The following is a 12,752-nucleotide window of genomic DNA, read 5'->3' on the forward strand; positions in this document are numbered from 1 at the left end:
AGAAGACTAAGACAGCGACTAAGACAGAGACATTTATTGTTTGGCCTTTTGTGTGTTTTTACTTTAACAAGGCATTACATCTTTTCTTAAACCCTTGTTTTGATTGAATGTATTTTTTTGGTTTATCAGTCTTCGTTGCAATGAAATAAAACTCACCACATGTTGTGATAGGCAATACAAATTCATTACACCCATAATTGTTAGTCCTGTGGCTATAAAGAGATATGGATGGTTGTATTAATTTAGCACTCTACTGTCCAAATTCTCCTTGCAGTTAAAGTCTCCAACTTAATGAGAATGCAGAACTCTTGTAATTGATTACTAAATAGTAAAGATTTAAAACGCAGAACAGATAACATGCATGCATAAACACAATACCAACACACACCATTTAACACTCAAGACCTACAGCTCAGATCCATGGCTCGGCTGGATGAAAGAACCTGCCTCTTGTACTGAAGTAGTACCTCACCTAGCAGAACGTTATCCACATCCTTCACATATCAATGCTGCTTGTGACTGGGATATAGTCAGTGGTACTGTACTGTATAGTGAATAATGCTGGGACACTCTTCGGTCCATCAAAATGAACTATGATCAGAACAGTCTGTGTTGTAATGTTCTGTATTGCCGGTAATGTGTTATAATAATGTGTTCTCAGATGGGGCTTCATCATGGTGTGTGTCTGGGTCTGGGCAGACAGAAATAACAAATCTCTCTTTCTCTCTGTCTCTTTCTGTCCGTCTCTCTCTCTCTTCCTCCCTCTGTCTCTCTCTCCCTTTCTCTGTCTCTCTCTCCCTCCCTTTGTCTCTCTCTCTCACTCTCTCTCTCTCTGTCTCTTTCTCTGTCTCTCTCCCTCCCTCTGTCTCTCTGTCCCTCTCTCTGTCTCTCTCCCTGTGTCTCTCTCTCTCTCCCTCAGTCTCTCTCTCCCTCCCTCTGTCTCTCTCCCTCCCTCTCTCTCTCTCTCCCTCCATCTGTCTCTCTCTCCCTCTCTCTCCCTCCCTCTCTCTCTCCCTCTCTCTCTCTCTCTCTCCCCCTCTCTCATCTATACCCTATCACCAGATGCACACACAATAAGAGTAGCAGCTGTAAAGGAGAGGATGTGGAGAGAGAATGTGAGAGAGAGAGGAGAGAGGAGAGTGGGAAATAGAAGGGAGAACGACAATGGAAAGATACGATTGGTTAAATAGGATCTCTTTCCATTCTCTTGCTCAGTCTTAGAACTTGTTTCCATTGAGTGTATTTACTCCTGTACCTCGGAGACATGTAGATAAAGGTGAAGTGGAGAATGCACATGTTTCCTCTTAATTTACTGTCTGTTTATAAGTATACTGAGCCGCCGCTGTCTCTGTCTTAGTCTTTTAGTCTAAGTCCATGTGAGAAACTGTATGGACGACACACACTGTTCTGTGTGTAGGACAGAAATGATTTGGACACACTGTATCAAACACACAGTGACACCAAAACTGTGAAGAGAAAGTACTATGTTCTTTGAGAAAATATATATTTAAAAAAATATAAGGTCAGGGATAGAGGTGGGGTTAGGGTCAGGGTTTAGGTTAGTGGATAAAATCACGTTTGTGGCCAGACATAGGTGAATGGTCCCATTATAAACCAACCAGTATCTCTTTCTTTGTTCCAGAAATCCTAACTCTCACACCCCCAGCCATAGTAAAGTCATGTACATCATTGACTTCTGATCGTTCTACAACAGATCAGTGACTGACATGTTGTCCATTAGTAATGATGAAAGGTAGACGTGTCGGCCTGTCTGTCTGCAGGCGTGTGGCGATCCTCTGACTTCACCATGTGTGTGTCTTGACCTCTCGACCCCAACCCTCAGGTCCCCTCAGAGAGAACAAAGCCCTGCACTGGGGTCGTACGCACAAGTGTGTGTAGAGTTGATCTGACTGCTGTTGCTCTCAAAACTGAGGGTGGTCATGGGTTAGAGGGCAGGGGATGGTATGCTTCTCTGACCCCTATAGCTAGCCTCATCCCAGGGCCTAGAGAAGAGGATGGAGCAGGGCAGCTTTGAAGCCTCTACTCTCTAGTCTAGTAGATGTGTGATATGACTGGCTGGGCTGGCCTCTCTCTGTTCTGTTCCTCCACAATGTAATTACAACTGAGCTTTGAAGTAGAACACTGAGAAGACCAGAGGTGAGAGGAGAAGTGGGGGAGTGAGAGAGCAAGGGAGAGAGGGGGAAAGTGAGAATGGGGGAGTGGACAGGGTGAGTGAGGCTGTGGCTGGTAGGACAGAGGCACAGCAGTCCAATTGGTGTCTGAACCACTGAGGTAACAATAGGAGACTCTCCAAACTACGCTGTGTGCTCATATGTCACTTGCACTTCACTCATATGTCACTTGCACTTCAGTCATATGTCACTTGCACTTCACTCATATGTCACTTGCACTTCACTCATATATCACTTGCACTTCACTCATATGTCACTTGCACTTCGCTCATATGTCACTTGCACTTCACTCATATGTCGTGCATATTTTTTTATTTAGGTCATTGAAGACATCTGCTTCTTTTAAATAATATACATTAGTTTAGAATTCAATTGAACTATTTTTAAAAAGTGGTCTGCTACCTTTATAGACCTGTAGCCTTCCTTGATGTTTGCCCACTCCACCTTCTAATCATGCCTTGGCTTTGAAAGCTGATTTTCAAATAGCGGAGGGAAAGGTGTGTTTGGCTAGGTGAGATGTCAGGGGCTTCTTTTAATGGAGTTGGAGAACCAAGGAGAACTCAAGGTTATAGCAGAGATCTGGTTAACTCTCTTCAATGGCACATCCTGTGTGTGTGTGTGTGTGTGTGTGTGTGTGTGTGTGTGTGTGTGTGTGTGTGTGGTGCATAGGCGAACCGGTCTTGTTTAGGAGAAGCTATCTAAGGTAGAACACCCCCAACATTTGAATGAACAGCAGCATGCTCTTTCCTGTTCCCGAGGAGGTTACCTGAAACAGAGGGTTCCCCTTCCCAAAATCAGGATGTGTTTTGGAACCCAGATGCGATGAAGTCAGAGTTCCTGCACCCAGGCAGAAAGTAATTGGGGATCTAAACTGCTGTGCTTTGCCAAAAAGGTCTGGTGAGAGATGCTGCAAGTTGATGAGAGGAGGATTCACACCCAGAAAATAGGCTAGCTTTCAAACATTCATTTATTGATGTAACCTAGATAACTTCCCAAGATCTCGCAGTGCAGCATGTGAACTAGAGTACCCCTCCTAGCTGTGTTCATCCATTACACTAACACTGTATGTGTAGATATTAGAATGACTGTGTGGCTGTCTCAGTGTAAGTCCTTTGTGTATGGCTAGGAGAATGCAGTCAAAATGCTGTGTGTTGTCGTGGAAATTTCCTCTATTTACCAAATCATGAGAGCAAACCACACACACGTCAGAGTTAGTTATCACAAAGTCCATTTTTTATTATATGAGCTCTATCACAACCCTGTGACTCTCAGATCAATTCAGTGTCTATCAATGAATTCTCTGAGAGTCCCTTCCACATTTCAACTTAGTTCCTTTATAGCAAAGACACACACAGGATAAGACCGCATCGGCATAATTCATTGTTCAGCTTTGTCTCCTAAAACATGTTATTTTCTCAAACTCAGAACCATAAACCAATCCTCCATATCAACAGGCATATATCAAATCCATCCTATCTTGACAAGATCACAGAGACACACTGACTGGCACACAGACATTGTGGAGCCAAGAGATACACGCTTGACCTCTCCCCTCTCTCCGGCCCAAGCAACTTAGTCTTGACATAGAACAGATACTGCATCCCCGCCACAGTATTATACAAAAATAACATTCTGATGAGAAGTAACTTACAAACACATGATGAATATAAAACATATTACCTATGTTACCAACCAATTCTGATTATTGCCCAACAGTGTGCACCCTTGCACAAAAACACATACTGAACCCACTAACACAACAGTTCCCAAACTAGGGGTCGCTACCCCATGTTGGGTCACCTGATGTGAAAATGGGGTCGCAAGAGAATTTCCAAAATCCTGATAAAAACTCAAATGTAATGATAATATGTAAATGTAATATTTTATTTATCTATTTATCTATTTTTATAAATTAGCAAAAATTTCAAAAAACCTGGGGTATTGTGTTTAGAATTATGTGGGACATGTGTATATATATACACATACAGTACCAGTAAAACGTTTTAGAACACCTACTCATTCAACATTTTGTCTTTATTTTTACTATTTCAACATTGTAGAATAATAGTGAAGACATCAAAACTATGAAATAACACATTTGGAATCATGTAGTAACCAAAAAAAGTGTTAAACAAATCAAAAACATATTTTATATTCTTCAAAGTAGCCACCCTTTGCCTTGATGACAGCTTTGCAAACTCTTGGCATTCTCTCAAACAGCTTCACCTGGAATGCTTTTCCAACAGTCTTGAAAGAGTTCCCACATAGACTGTTTTTCCTTCACTGTGCGGTCCAACTCATCCCAAACCATCTCAATTGGGTTGAGGTCGGGTGATTGTCGAGGCCAGGTCATCTGATGCAGCACTTCATCACTCTCCTTCTTGGTCAAATAGCCCTTACACAGCCTGGAGGTGTGTTGAGTCATTGTCCTGTTGAAAAACAAATGATAGTCCCACTAAGCCCAAACCAGATGGGTTGGAGCATCACTGCAGAATGCTGTGGTAGCCATGATGGTTAAGAGTGCCACAGCAAAGCACCATCACACCACCACCTCCATGCCTCACGGTGGGAATCACACATGCAGAGATCATCCATTCACCTACTCCGTTTCTCACAATGACACTGCGGTTGGAACCAAAAATCTCAGATTTGGACTCCTTAGACCAAAGGACAGATTTAATGTCCACTGCTCATGTTTTTTGGCCCAAGCAAGTGTCTTCTTCTTATTGGTGTCTTTAGTAGTGGTTTCTTTGCAGCAATTCGACCATGAAGGCCTGATTCACGCAGTCTCCTTGAACTCTGTGAAGCATTTATTTGGGCTGCAATTTCTGAGGCTGGTACCTGTAATGAACTTATCCTCTGCAGCAGAGGTAACTCTGGGTCTTCCTTTCCTGTGGCGGTCCTCATGAGAGCCAGTTTCATCATAGCGCTTGATGTTTTTTTGCGACTGCACTTGAGGAATCTTTCAAAGTTCTTGACATTTTCAGAATTGACTGACCTGCATGTCTTAAAGGAAGGATGGACTGTTGCTTATTTGAGCTGTACTTGCCGTAATATGGACTTTTACCAAATAGGGATATATTCTGTATACCACCCCTACCTTGTCACAACACAATTGATTGGCTCAAATGCATTAAGAAGGAAAGACATTTCACAAATGAACTTTTAAGAAGGCATACCTGTTAATTGAAATGCATTCCTCATGAAGCTGGTTGAGAGAATGCCAAGAGTGTGCAAAGTAGTCATCAAGGCAAAGGGTGAAGAATCTCATTGAAGAATCTCAAATATAACATATATTTTGATTTGTTTAACACTTTTTTGGTTGCTACATGATATTTTAATGTCTTCACTATTATTCTACAATGGTGGGCTTTTGTACAAATGTGTCTCCAAACTGAATGCAAGCATATAGGGGAAATACAAAAACATTCTACAGAAGAGTGACCGAATCAGTGGATAATTATTATGGGAGAGAGAGTCTTTCAAAAGCGAACCGTGCCCCCTTACCTTGGGTGTGCATGTTTCTAACAGAAAACAGCATCAGTAAGTCTCCCACACGAGTGATGACTGCTCACGTCCAATGCTTGGAAGAGCACTTACGGACCTCACCGACTTCAGTGCATTAAATGGGTGGGTGGGGGGTGTTTTGAGTGCTCATCAAACTCTGAATTCCAACTCGGGGACTCAGGCCTTTTTCTAGAGCTCCGTCTTTCCGACCTGAAGATCACTGACATCATGATTTGGCCTCATATTTTTCAGAGTTCCCAGTTGTCTTTAAAGCAACATATAACTCATGGTACTCTTCTACAGCTCATATCTGTGTGAAGCTGGATTCAGAGCTCTTGTCTGCATCAAAACCAAATCTAGATCCAGGTTGGATGTGACAACAGAGATGAGGTGCGTAGTGTCGACCACGCCCCCTGACTTTGAGAATCTCCGACTAGACGTGCATCAAGCACACCCATCTCAAGCACACCCATCTCATTAGTGTTGGTGAGATTAGATACATTATGTCAGACTAATATTCTATTGACTGTCATAGCCCCACATTAAAAGTATGTGAGGATGAGTTAAGATGATCAGAAATACTGTTAGAAGGTTTTTGACTGCCATAACCCCAAATGAAAAAGTTAACATTGGCTGGTAATTATAACTGAACAAAAATATAAATGCAACATGCAACAACTTCAAAGATTTTACTGAGTTACAGTTCATGTGAGGAAATCAGTCAATTTACATATTCATTAGGCCCTAATCTATGGATTTCACATGGCTGGGAATACAGATATGCATCTGTTGGTCAGAGATACCTACTCAGTATCTGGTGTGACCACCATTTGCATCATGCAGCGTGACATCTCCTTCACATAGAGTTTATCAGGCTGTTGATTGTGATCTGTGGGAATGTTGTCCCTCTCGTCTTCAATGACTGTGTGACGTTGCAGGATATTGGTGGGAACTGGAACACGCTGTCATACACGTCGATCCAGAACATATCCAATATGCTCAATGGGTGACATGTTTGGTGAGAATCCAGGCCATGGAAGAACTTGGACATTTTCAAGAATTGTTTGCAGATCGTTGTGACATGGGGCCGTGCATTATCATGTGGAAACATGAGTTGATGGCAGTGGATGAATGGCACGACAATGGGCCTCCGGATCTCGTCACGGTACCTCTGTGCATTCAAACTGCTATCGTTAAAATGCAATTGTGTTCGTTGTCCGTAGCTTATGCCTGCCCATACCATAACCTCACCGCCACCATGGGGCACTCTGTTCACAACGTTGACATCCGCAAACCACTCGCCCACACGACGCCATGCACATAGTCTGCGGTTGTGAGGCCGTGTGGACGTAATGTTGTCTAAAACAACATTGGAGGCAGATTATGGTAGAGAAATTAACATTCAATTCTCTGGCAAAAGCTTTGGTCGACATTCCTGCAGTCAGCATGCTAAATGCACACTCCCTCAAAACTTGAGATCTTTGGCGTTGTGTTGTGTGGCCTTTCATTATCCCCAGCAGAAGGTGCACCTGTGTAATGATCATGCTTTTTAATCAGCTTCTTGATATGACAAACCTGTCAGGTGGATGGATTATCTTGGCAAAGGAGAAATGCTCACTAGCAGAGATGTAAACAAATTTGCGCACAAAATTTGAGAGAAATAAGCTTTTTGTGCATATGGAACATTGCTGGGATCTTTTATTCCAGCTCATGAAACATGAAACCAACACTTTACCTGTTGTGTTTATATTTTGGTTCAGTGTAGATACTTTTTCTCACATGGTTGGGTTTGCGAGAATCTTTTTGCGTGCCAAAAAAGTTTGGGAACCCCTGCACTAACACAACACACACATACAAACACAGAATGAGATGCTCTCTATGCGTTACCTCGTACCTGTAATGAAGTGATTATGCAGACTAAGAGAAAACACTGCTGTAGTCACAAACACAGAGCCACACACACAGTGGTGTGTAATGATGGCAGCTCTATCACAGTGATGATGAAAATAGTTGGTACATCACTGATAATTACACTAGCAGGCCTCTGCTATAGAAACCCCAAAACAGTTTAGGGGCAGAGAAATAGGAAATAGTAGACAGTAATATGAAACTGCAAGGTCACTCTACATTCTGCAGGACGAGAGATGAACGTGTGAAAGAGGGATGAGGAGAAGACCAGAATTCAATAGCAGATTTTTGGTTTCTGTGGTTCTGTATGAAACAGAATCAGGTATACAGAGATCTGGAAGGACACCTCAGTAATAGAAAGCTACTGGAGTGAAGCCATATAAGAGAACTTGCCTCAGACCAGGGTCATAGCTTTGAGACGAACCAACCCCAAGGCCTAACAGACGCAGGGAAACACACACACAGGGAAAGGAGTCTCCTTGGGGTCTGAGTAGTTCTAGTAGTATTCGGTGGAGGGAATCAGAATGAACCTGTGTATATAGACCTCTCAGCACTATTGAAGGACACAGCTGAAGGAATGGGAGGCTGGAGGATATAAAGAGAGGTGGAAAAGAGGAAATGGAGATAGGGAGAGAGTAGGATGAAAACGATGGGAGTATAGAAGGACAGAGAAGGAGATGAAAGTAGAGCGGGGGAGGATGGAATGAAGGAGATGAGAGGACAGTGAGAGAAGAGAGAGGAGAAAGATAGTAGTTTATAAACACAAACATTACTGAGGCATGTTTGGTTGAATTCAGCCCTGCATCCAAACAGCCTTTGTTTTGGCTTTAAGTTTCTGAACAAATTCTCCCCCTCCCCCGGCAGTGTGTTTGTGTGTGTTTGTGCGCTGTGCGTGTTTCCAGAGTGGAGTGTTAGGCTTTATGCATTATTGATGTTCACACTATTAACACATTAGAGAAGCAGTAGAACTCTGAGACCAGCCGGTATGGAGAGACACACACACACACACACACACACAGTGATCTGCATACAGATGTCAGATTCAGACCCAGAACAGAGGAGTGTATTTAGTGCTGTATTGACTGTCTGCTGTCTGAAAGAACCACACAGACCCTCACGCACAAAACACATCTATCAACCTGTGTGTGTGTGTGTGTCTGGCTCACGTAGAAAGCCCATCTATCAGGCTGTCCACCGCTCACTCCCTCGTCTGCGTAATGGCCCTGACCTTTTTACCATCAGTCTCTCTGCCCGGGTATAGGCGGACAGGCCTTGTGAGTGCTTGTGTGTGTGTCGAAGGTCCCAGCACCCACGGAGAGCTGAATCTCATTCCCCAGCCTGACAGATGGCTGCTGCTGAGAATGTAGGACACACACATGTTCACTTTGCCCTCGCACTTGTGCTCTTACTTCATTCTCACCCGCTCTGGAGGTCCAGTTGGTGAGAGAGACATATGAAATGTATTCTCCCTGTAGAGTTTCATTCTATACTTTTAACACTATGGTTCTGCTTACAGGGTGAGAAATCTGACTAGAGCGAGATCTGTTACACACCCAACAAGATCTCATTTTCTTTAGTCTATTTTGGACTCATAAATAACAGACAAAATGTGTTCTGGGAGGTTTCCTCAGTTCTTGTTGGACCAGGTGAATGTTTTTTGCACCCGAAAAGAAACAACTGGACAGTTATTGTGTTGTGGGAACATATATTTTGGGATGTCCCCACAATGTTCCCACCAGACTGTTCCCACAACCTAATGAGACATTCTGGGAACCTTTAAAAAAACAAACAGATGAAATGTGTTCTGGGAAAATGAATTATAGAATGTTTTATACACACATTCTATAATGATCAGCATGACTAGACAGTTTTTGTGTTATGAGAACATTTGCCGCGACTTAACGAATGTTCTGGGAACCTTCACAGAACCAATTTTGGTTTCCTGGGATGTGTGTGTGCTTGTGGTGCAGTGGAGCGTAGCAGGCAGCAGGCCATGGAGCCATTGACAGGAGGTGAAGGGGACATGTTTCCTCAGTCAGGCCTACCCTGCTGAGCCTCTGGGACGGTGCTTGTGTGTGTGTGCGCCTGCATGCCTGTGTGTGTATGTTACAGAGTAAAAGGTGATCCTCCAGTCTATTACGGTGATCTCAGATGAATGTGGTTAGATCAGGGTCTGTACTCTCACAGCTCTTTCTGTGGATCAGATTTAACCCAGTGAGCCAGCCAACCAAAGCCTTACAGTACCTGCAGGAGCAGACGGGCTAGCACTGGTGTCTCTGTGTGCGTGCGTATGTGTGTGTGTTTATGTGCGTGAGAGAGTGTGTGAGCAGGTCTACTGCTCGAAGAGAGAGCAAAGAGGGGTGGGCTATCATCTGACCATAGCGAATGTAGATGATGTAAATCAGCTAGTTACTGTTGAAACAATCTAACAAGCTTTCACTTTTGATTGAAGTTTATTTTGCTGCTGACTTCTGCTTCTTAGGCCTACTAGCAAACATTGGAATTGAAGCCTTCCCTGTTCCTGACTGTGAGATGACACATGCAACTCAAAAGGGACCCACTTCAACACAACCTATGGGCGCCGGTAGCTTCTGCCTGCAGGACGACTGCAGTGTGTGTGCTCTTGTGGGGGCAGAGAAGTGGGGGAGGGGAATTTTCCAAGATTCAAAAATTAGACATTTGCTTGTTTAATGGGCAAATAAGTGAGAAAATAGACTAAAATATAAATGTAATATTGATAAAAACACCACCAATCTGAAAGAGCAGGTGCTCAGGCACCCTTAGACTGTTCTTTGTGTGTGTGTGTGTGTGTGTGTGTGTGTGTGTGTGTGTGTGTGTGTGTGTGTGTGTGTGTGTGTGTGTGTGTGTGTGTGTGTGTGTGTGTGTGTGTGTGGTCATAATGGATGATCTGTCTGGGATGCGACTCACAATGACTCAAAGCAAAGTTATGACTCAAAAAGATGCATACAGGATAAAAACACAATACTATAAGAGAAGCAAACACACACAGACACACACACGCGTGTGTGAGCCAGAAGATTTGGGCTTCTGTAAACAGCCACATCCTGGCATTTACAGAGAGCCAGAACAATGTCAACAGAGAGAAAATCCTTCTGTTTCTTCACCTTCCTCAGTCACTCATCCTGTCACTCCATCTCCACATGTCCTCCACTCCCTCTACACTCTTCTCCTTTCCCTCCCTTTCTTTCCTTTCATTCCACCCCTCCATTATGGTCCTGTTGATTTCCCCCGCTGTTGTGTTGGCTCCACGCTATGGAGAGATGGAATAGATCTGCAGCACGAAGAAATTGAGACTTTAAGCTTGTGCATGTTATTCTGGCCAAAGAGAATTCTGTTCAGAGAATACATTCAGAGTCCAGAGAAGATCGGTACTATGGAGACACCGACAGAGGGAGCAGTGCAGAGGGAAGACGTGAGCGCCATACTCTACACACACACACACACACACACACACACACTCCTGTCTCTACACACACATACACACACACTCCTGTCTCTACACACACACACACACACACACACACACTCCTGTCTCTACACACACACACACACACACACACACACACACACTCCTGTCTCTACACACACACACACACACACACACACACACTCCTGTCTCTACACACACACACACACACACACACACTCCTGTCTCTACACACACACACACACTCCTGTCTCTACACACACACACACACACACACACACACACACACACACACACACACACACACACACACACACACCTGTCTCTACACACACACACACATACACACTCCTGTCTCTACACACACACACACACTCCTGTCTCTACACACACACACACATACACACTCCTGTCTCTTTGATTACAAAGGATAGTGCATTCATTACTTTGTTTTCATTGAGCTGCTGCACAAAGAGAGAAAAGATCTTCTGAGACAGTCTTCACACTCACACACACACACCTGTCTCTACACACACACACACACACATACCTGTCTCTACACACACACACACGTCTCTACACACACACACACACACACACACACACACACACACACACACACACACCTGTCTCTACACACACACACACACACTCCTGTCTCTACACACACACACACACTCCTGTCTCTAAACACACACACACATACACACTCCTGTCTCTACACACACATACACACTCCTGTCTCTACACACACACACACACACACACACACACACACACACACACACACACACACACACACACACACTCCTGTCTCTACACACACATACACACTCCTGTCTCTACACACACACACACACACTCCTGTCTCTACACACACACACACACACACACACACACACACACACACACACACACACACACACACACACACACACACACACACACACACACACTCCTGTCTCTACACACACACACACACTCCTGTCTCTACACACACACACACACACACACACACACACACACACACACACACCTGTCTCTACACAAACACACACATACACACTCCTGTCTCTACACACACACACACACTCCTCTCTCTACACACACACACACATACACACTCCTGTCTCTTTGATTACAAAGGATAGTGCATTCATTACTCTGTTTTCATTGAGCTGCTGCTCAAAGAGAGGAGAGATCTTCTGAGACAGTCTACACACTCACACACACACACACATACCTGTTTCTACACACACACACACACACCTGTTTCTACACACACATACACACTCCTGTCTCTACACACACACACACTCCTGTTTCTACACACACATACACACACTCCTGTTTCTACACACACATACACACTCCTGTTTCTACACACACATACACACTCCTGTCTCCACACACACACACACACACACACACACACACACACACACACACACACATTCATGTGGAAGGTATAGCTGGCTAAACGGAGCAGGATTGTTCCAGAGGGAAACTGTGAAATACACTTCCTCTCATCACATAAACGTTCCCTCTCCTTCCCTCCCTCTCTTTCTCCCTCATCCTGTCACAAAGCCAATTCCCCAGTTGCTGTGTTCTCTCTCAATTCTTAACTCTAAACCAGGAATTGACCTCGGGCAGTAAACACTACTCAAATATGGTTTATTCAACCTCCCACAGAACCA

At 44.0% G+C, this 12,752-nt stretch overlaps 1 protein-coding gene across 1 annotated transcript in view; it reads left to right on the plus strand.

Moving 5' to 3' along the window:
* The window catches only part of LOC139380743 (ephrin type-A receptor 6-like), a 193,992-nt gene that overhangs the window by 132,789 nt on the left and 48,451 nt on the right, over positions 1 to 12,752 (plus strand). The window contains exon 8 of the mRNA XM_071123725.1: positions 2,265 to 2,275. Coding sequence (XP_070979826.1) covers positions 2,265 to 2,275 — 11 coding nt within the window. The remainder of the gene's footprint in view (positions 1 to 2,264; positions 2,276 to 12,752) is intronic.

This window comes from Oncorhynchus clarkii, chromosome 22 (genome assembly GCF_045791955.1).
Source record: "Oncorhynchus clarkii lewisi isolate Uvic-CL-2024 chromosome 22, UVic_Ocla_1.0, whole genome shotgun sequence".
In the NCBI taxonomy this organism is placed as follows: Eukaryota; Metazoa; Chordata; class Actinopteri; order Salmoniformes; family Salmonidae; genus Oncorhynchus; species Oncorhynchus clarkii.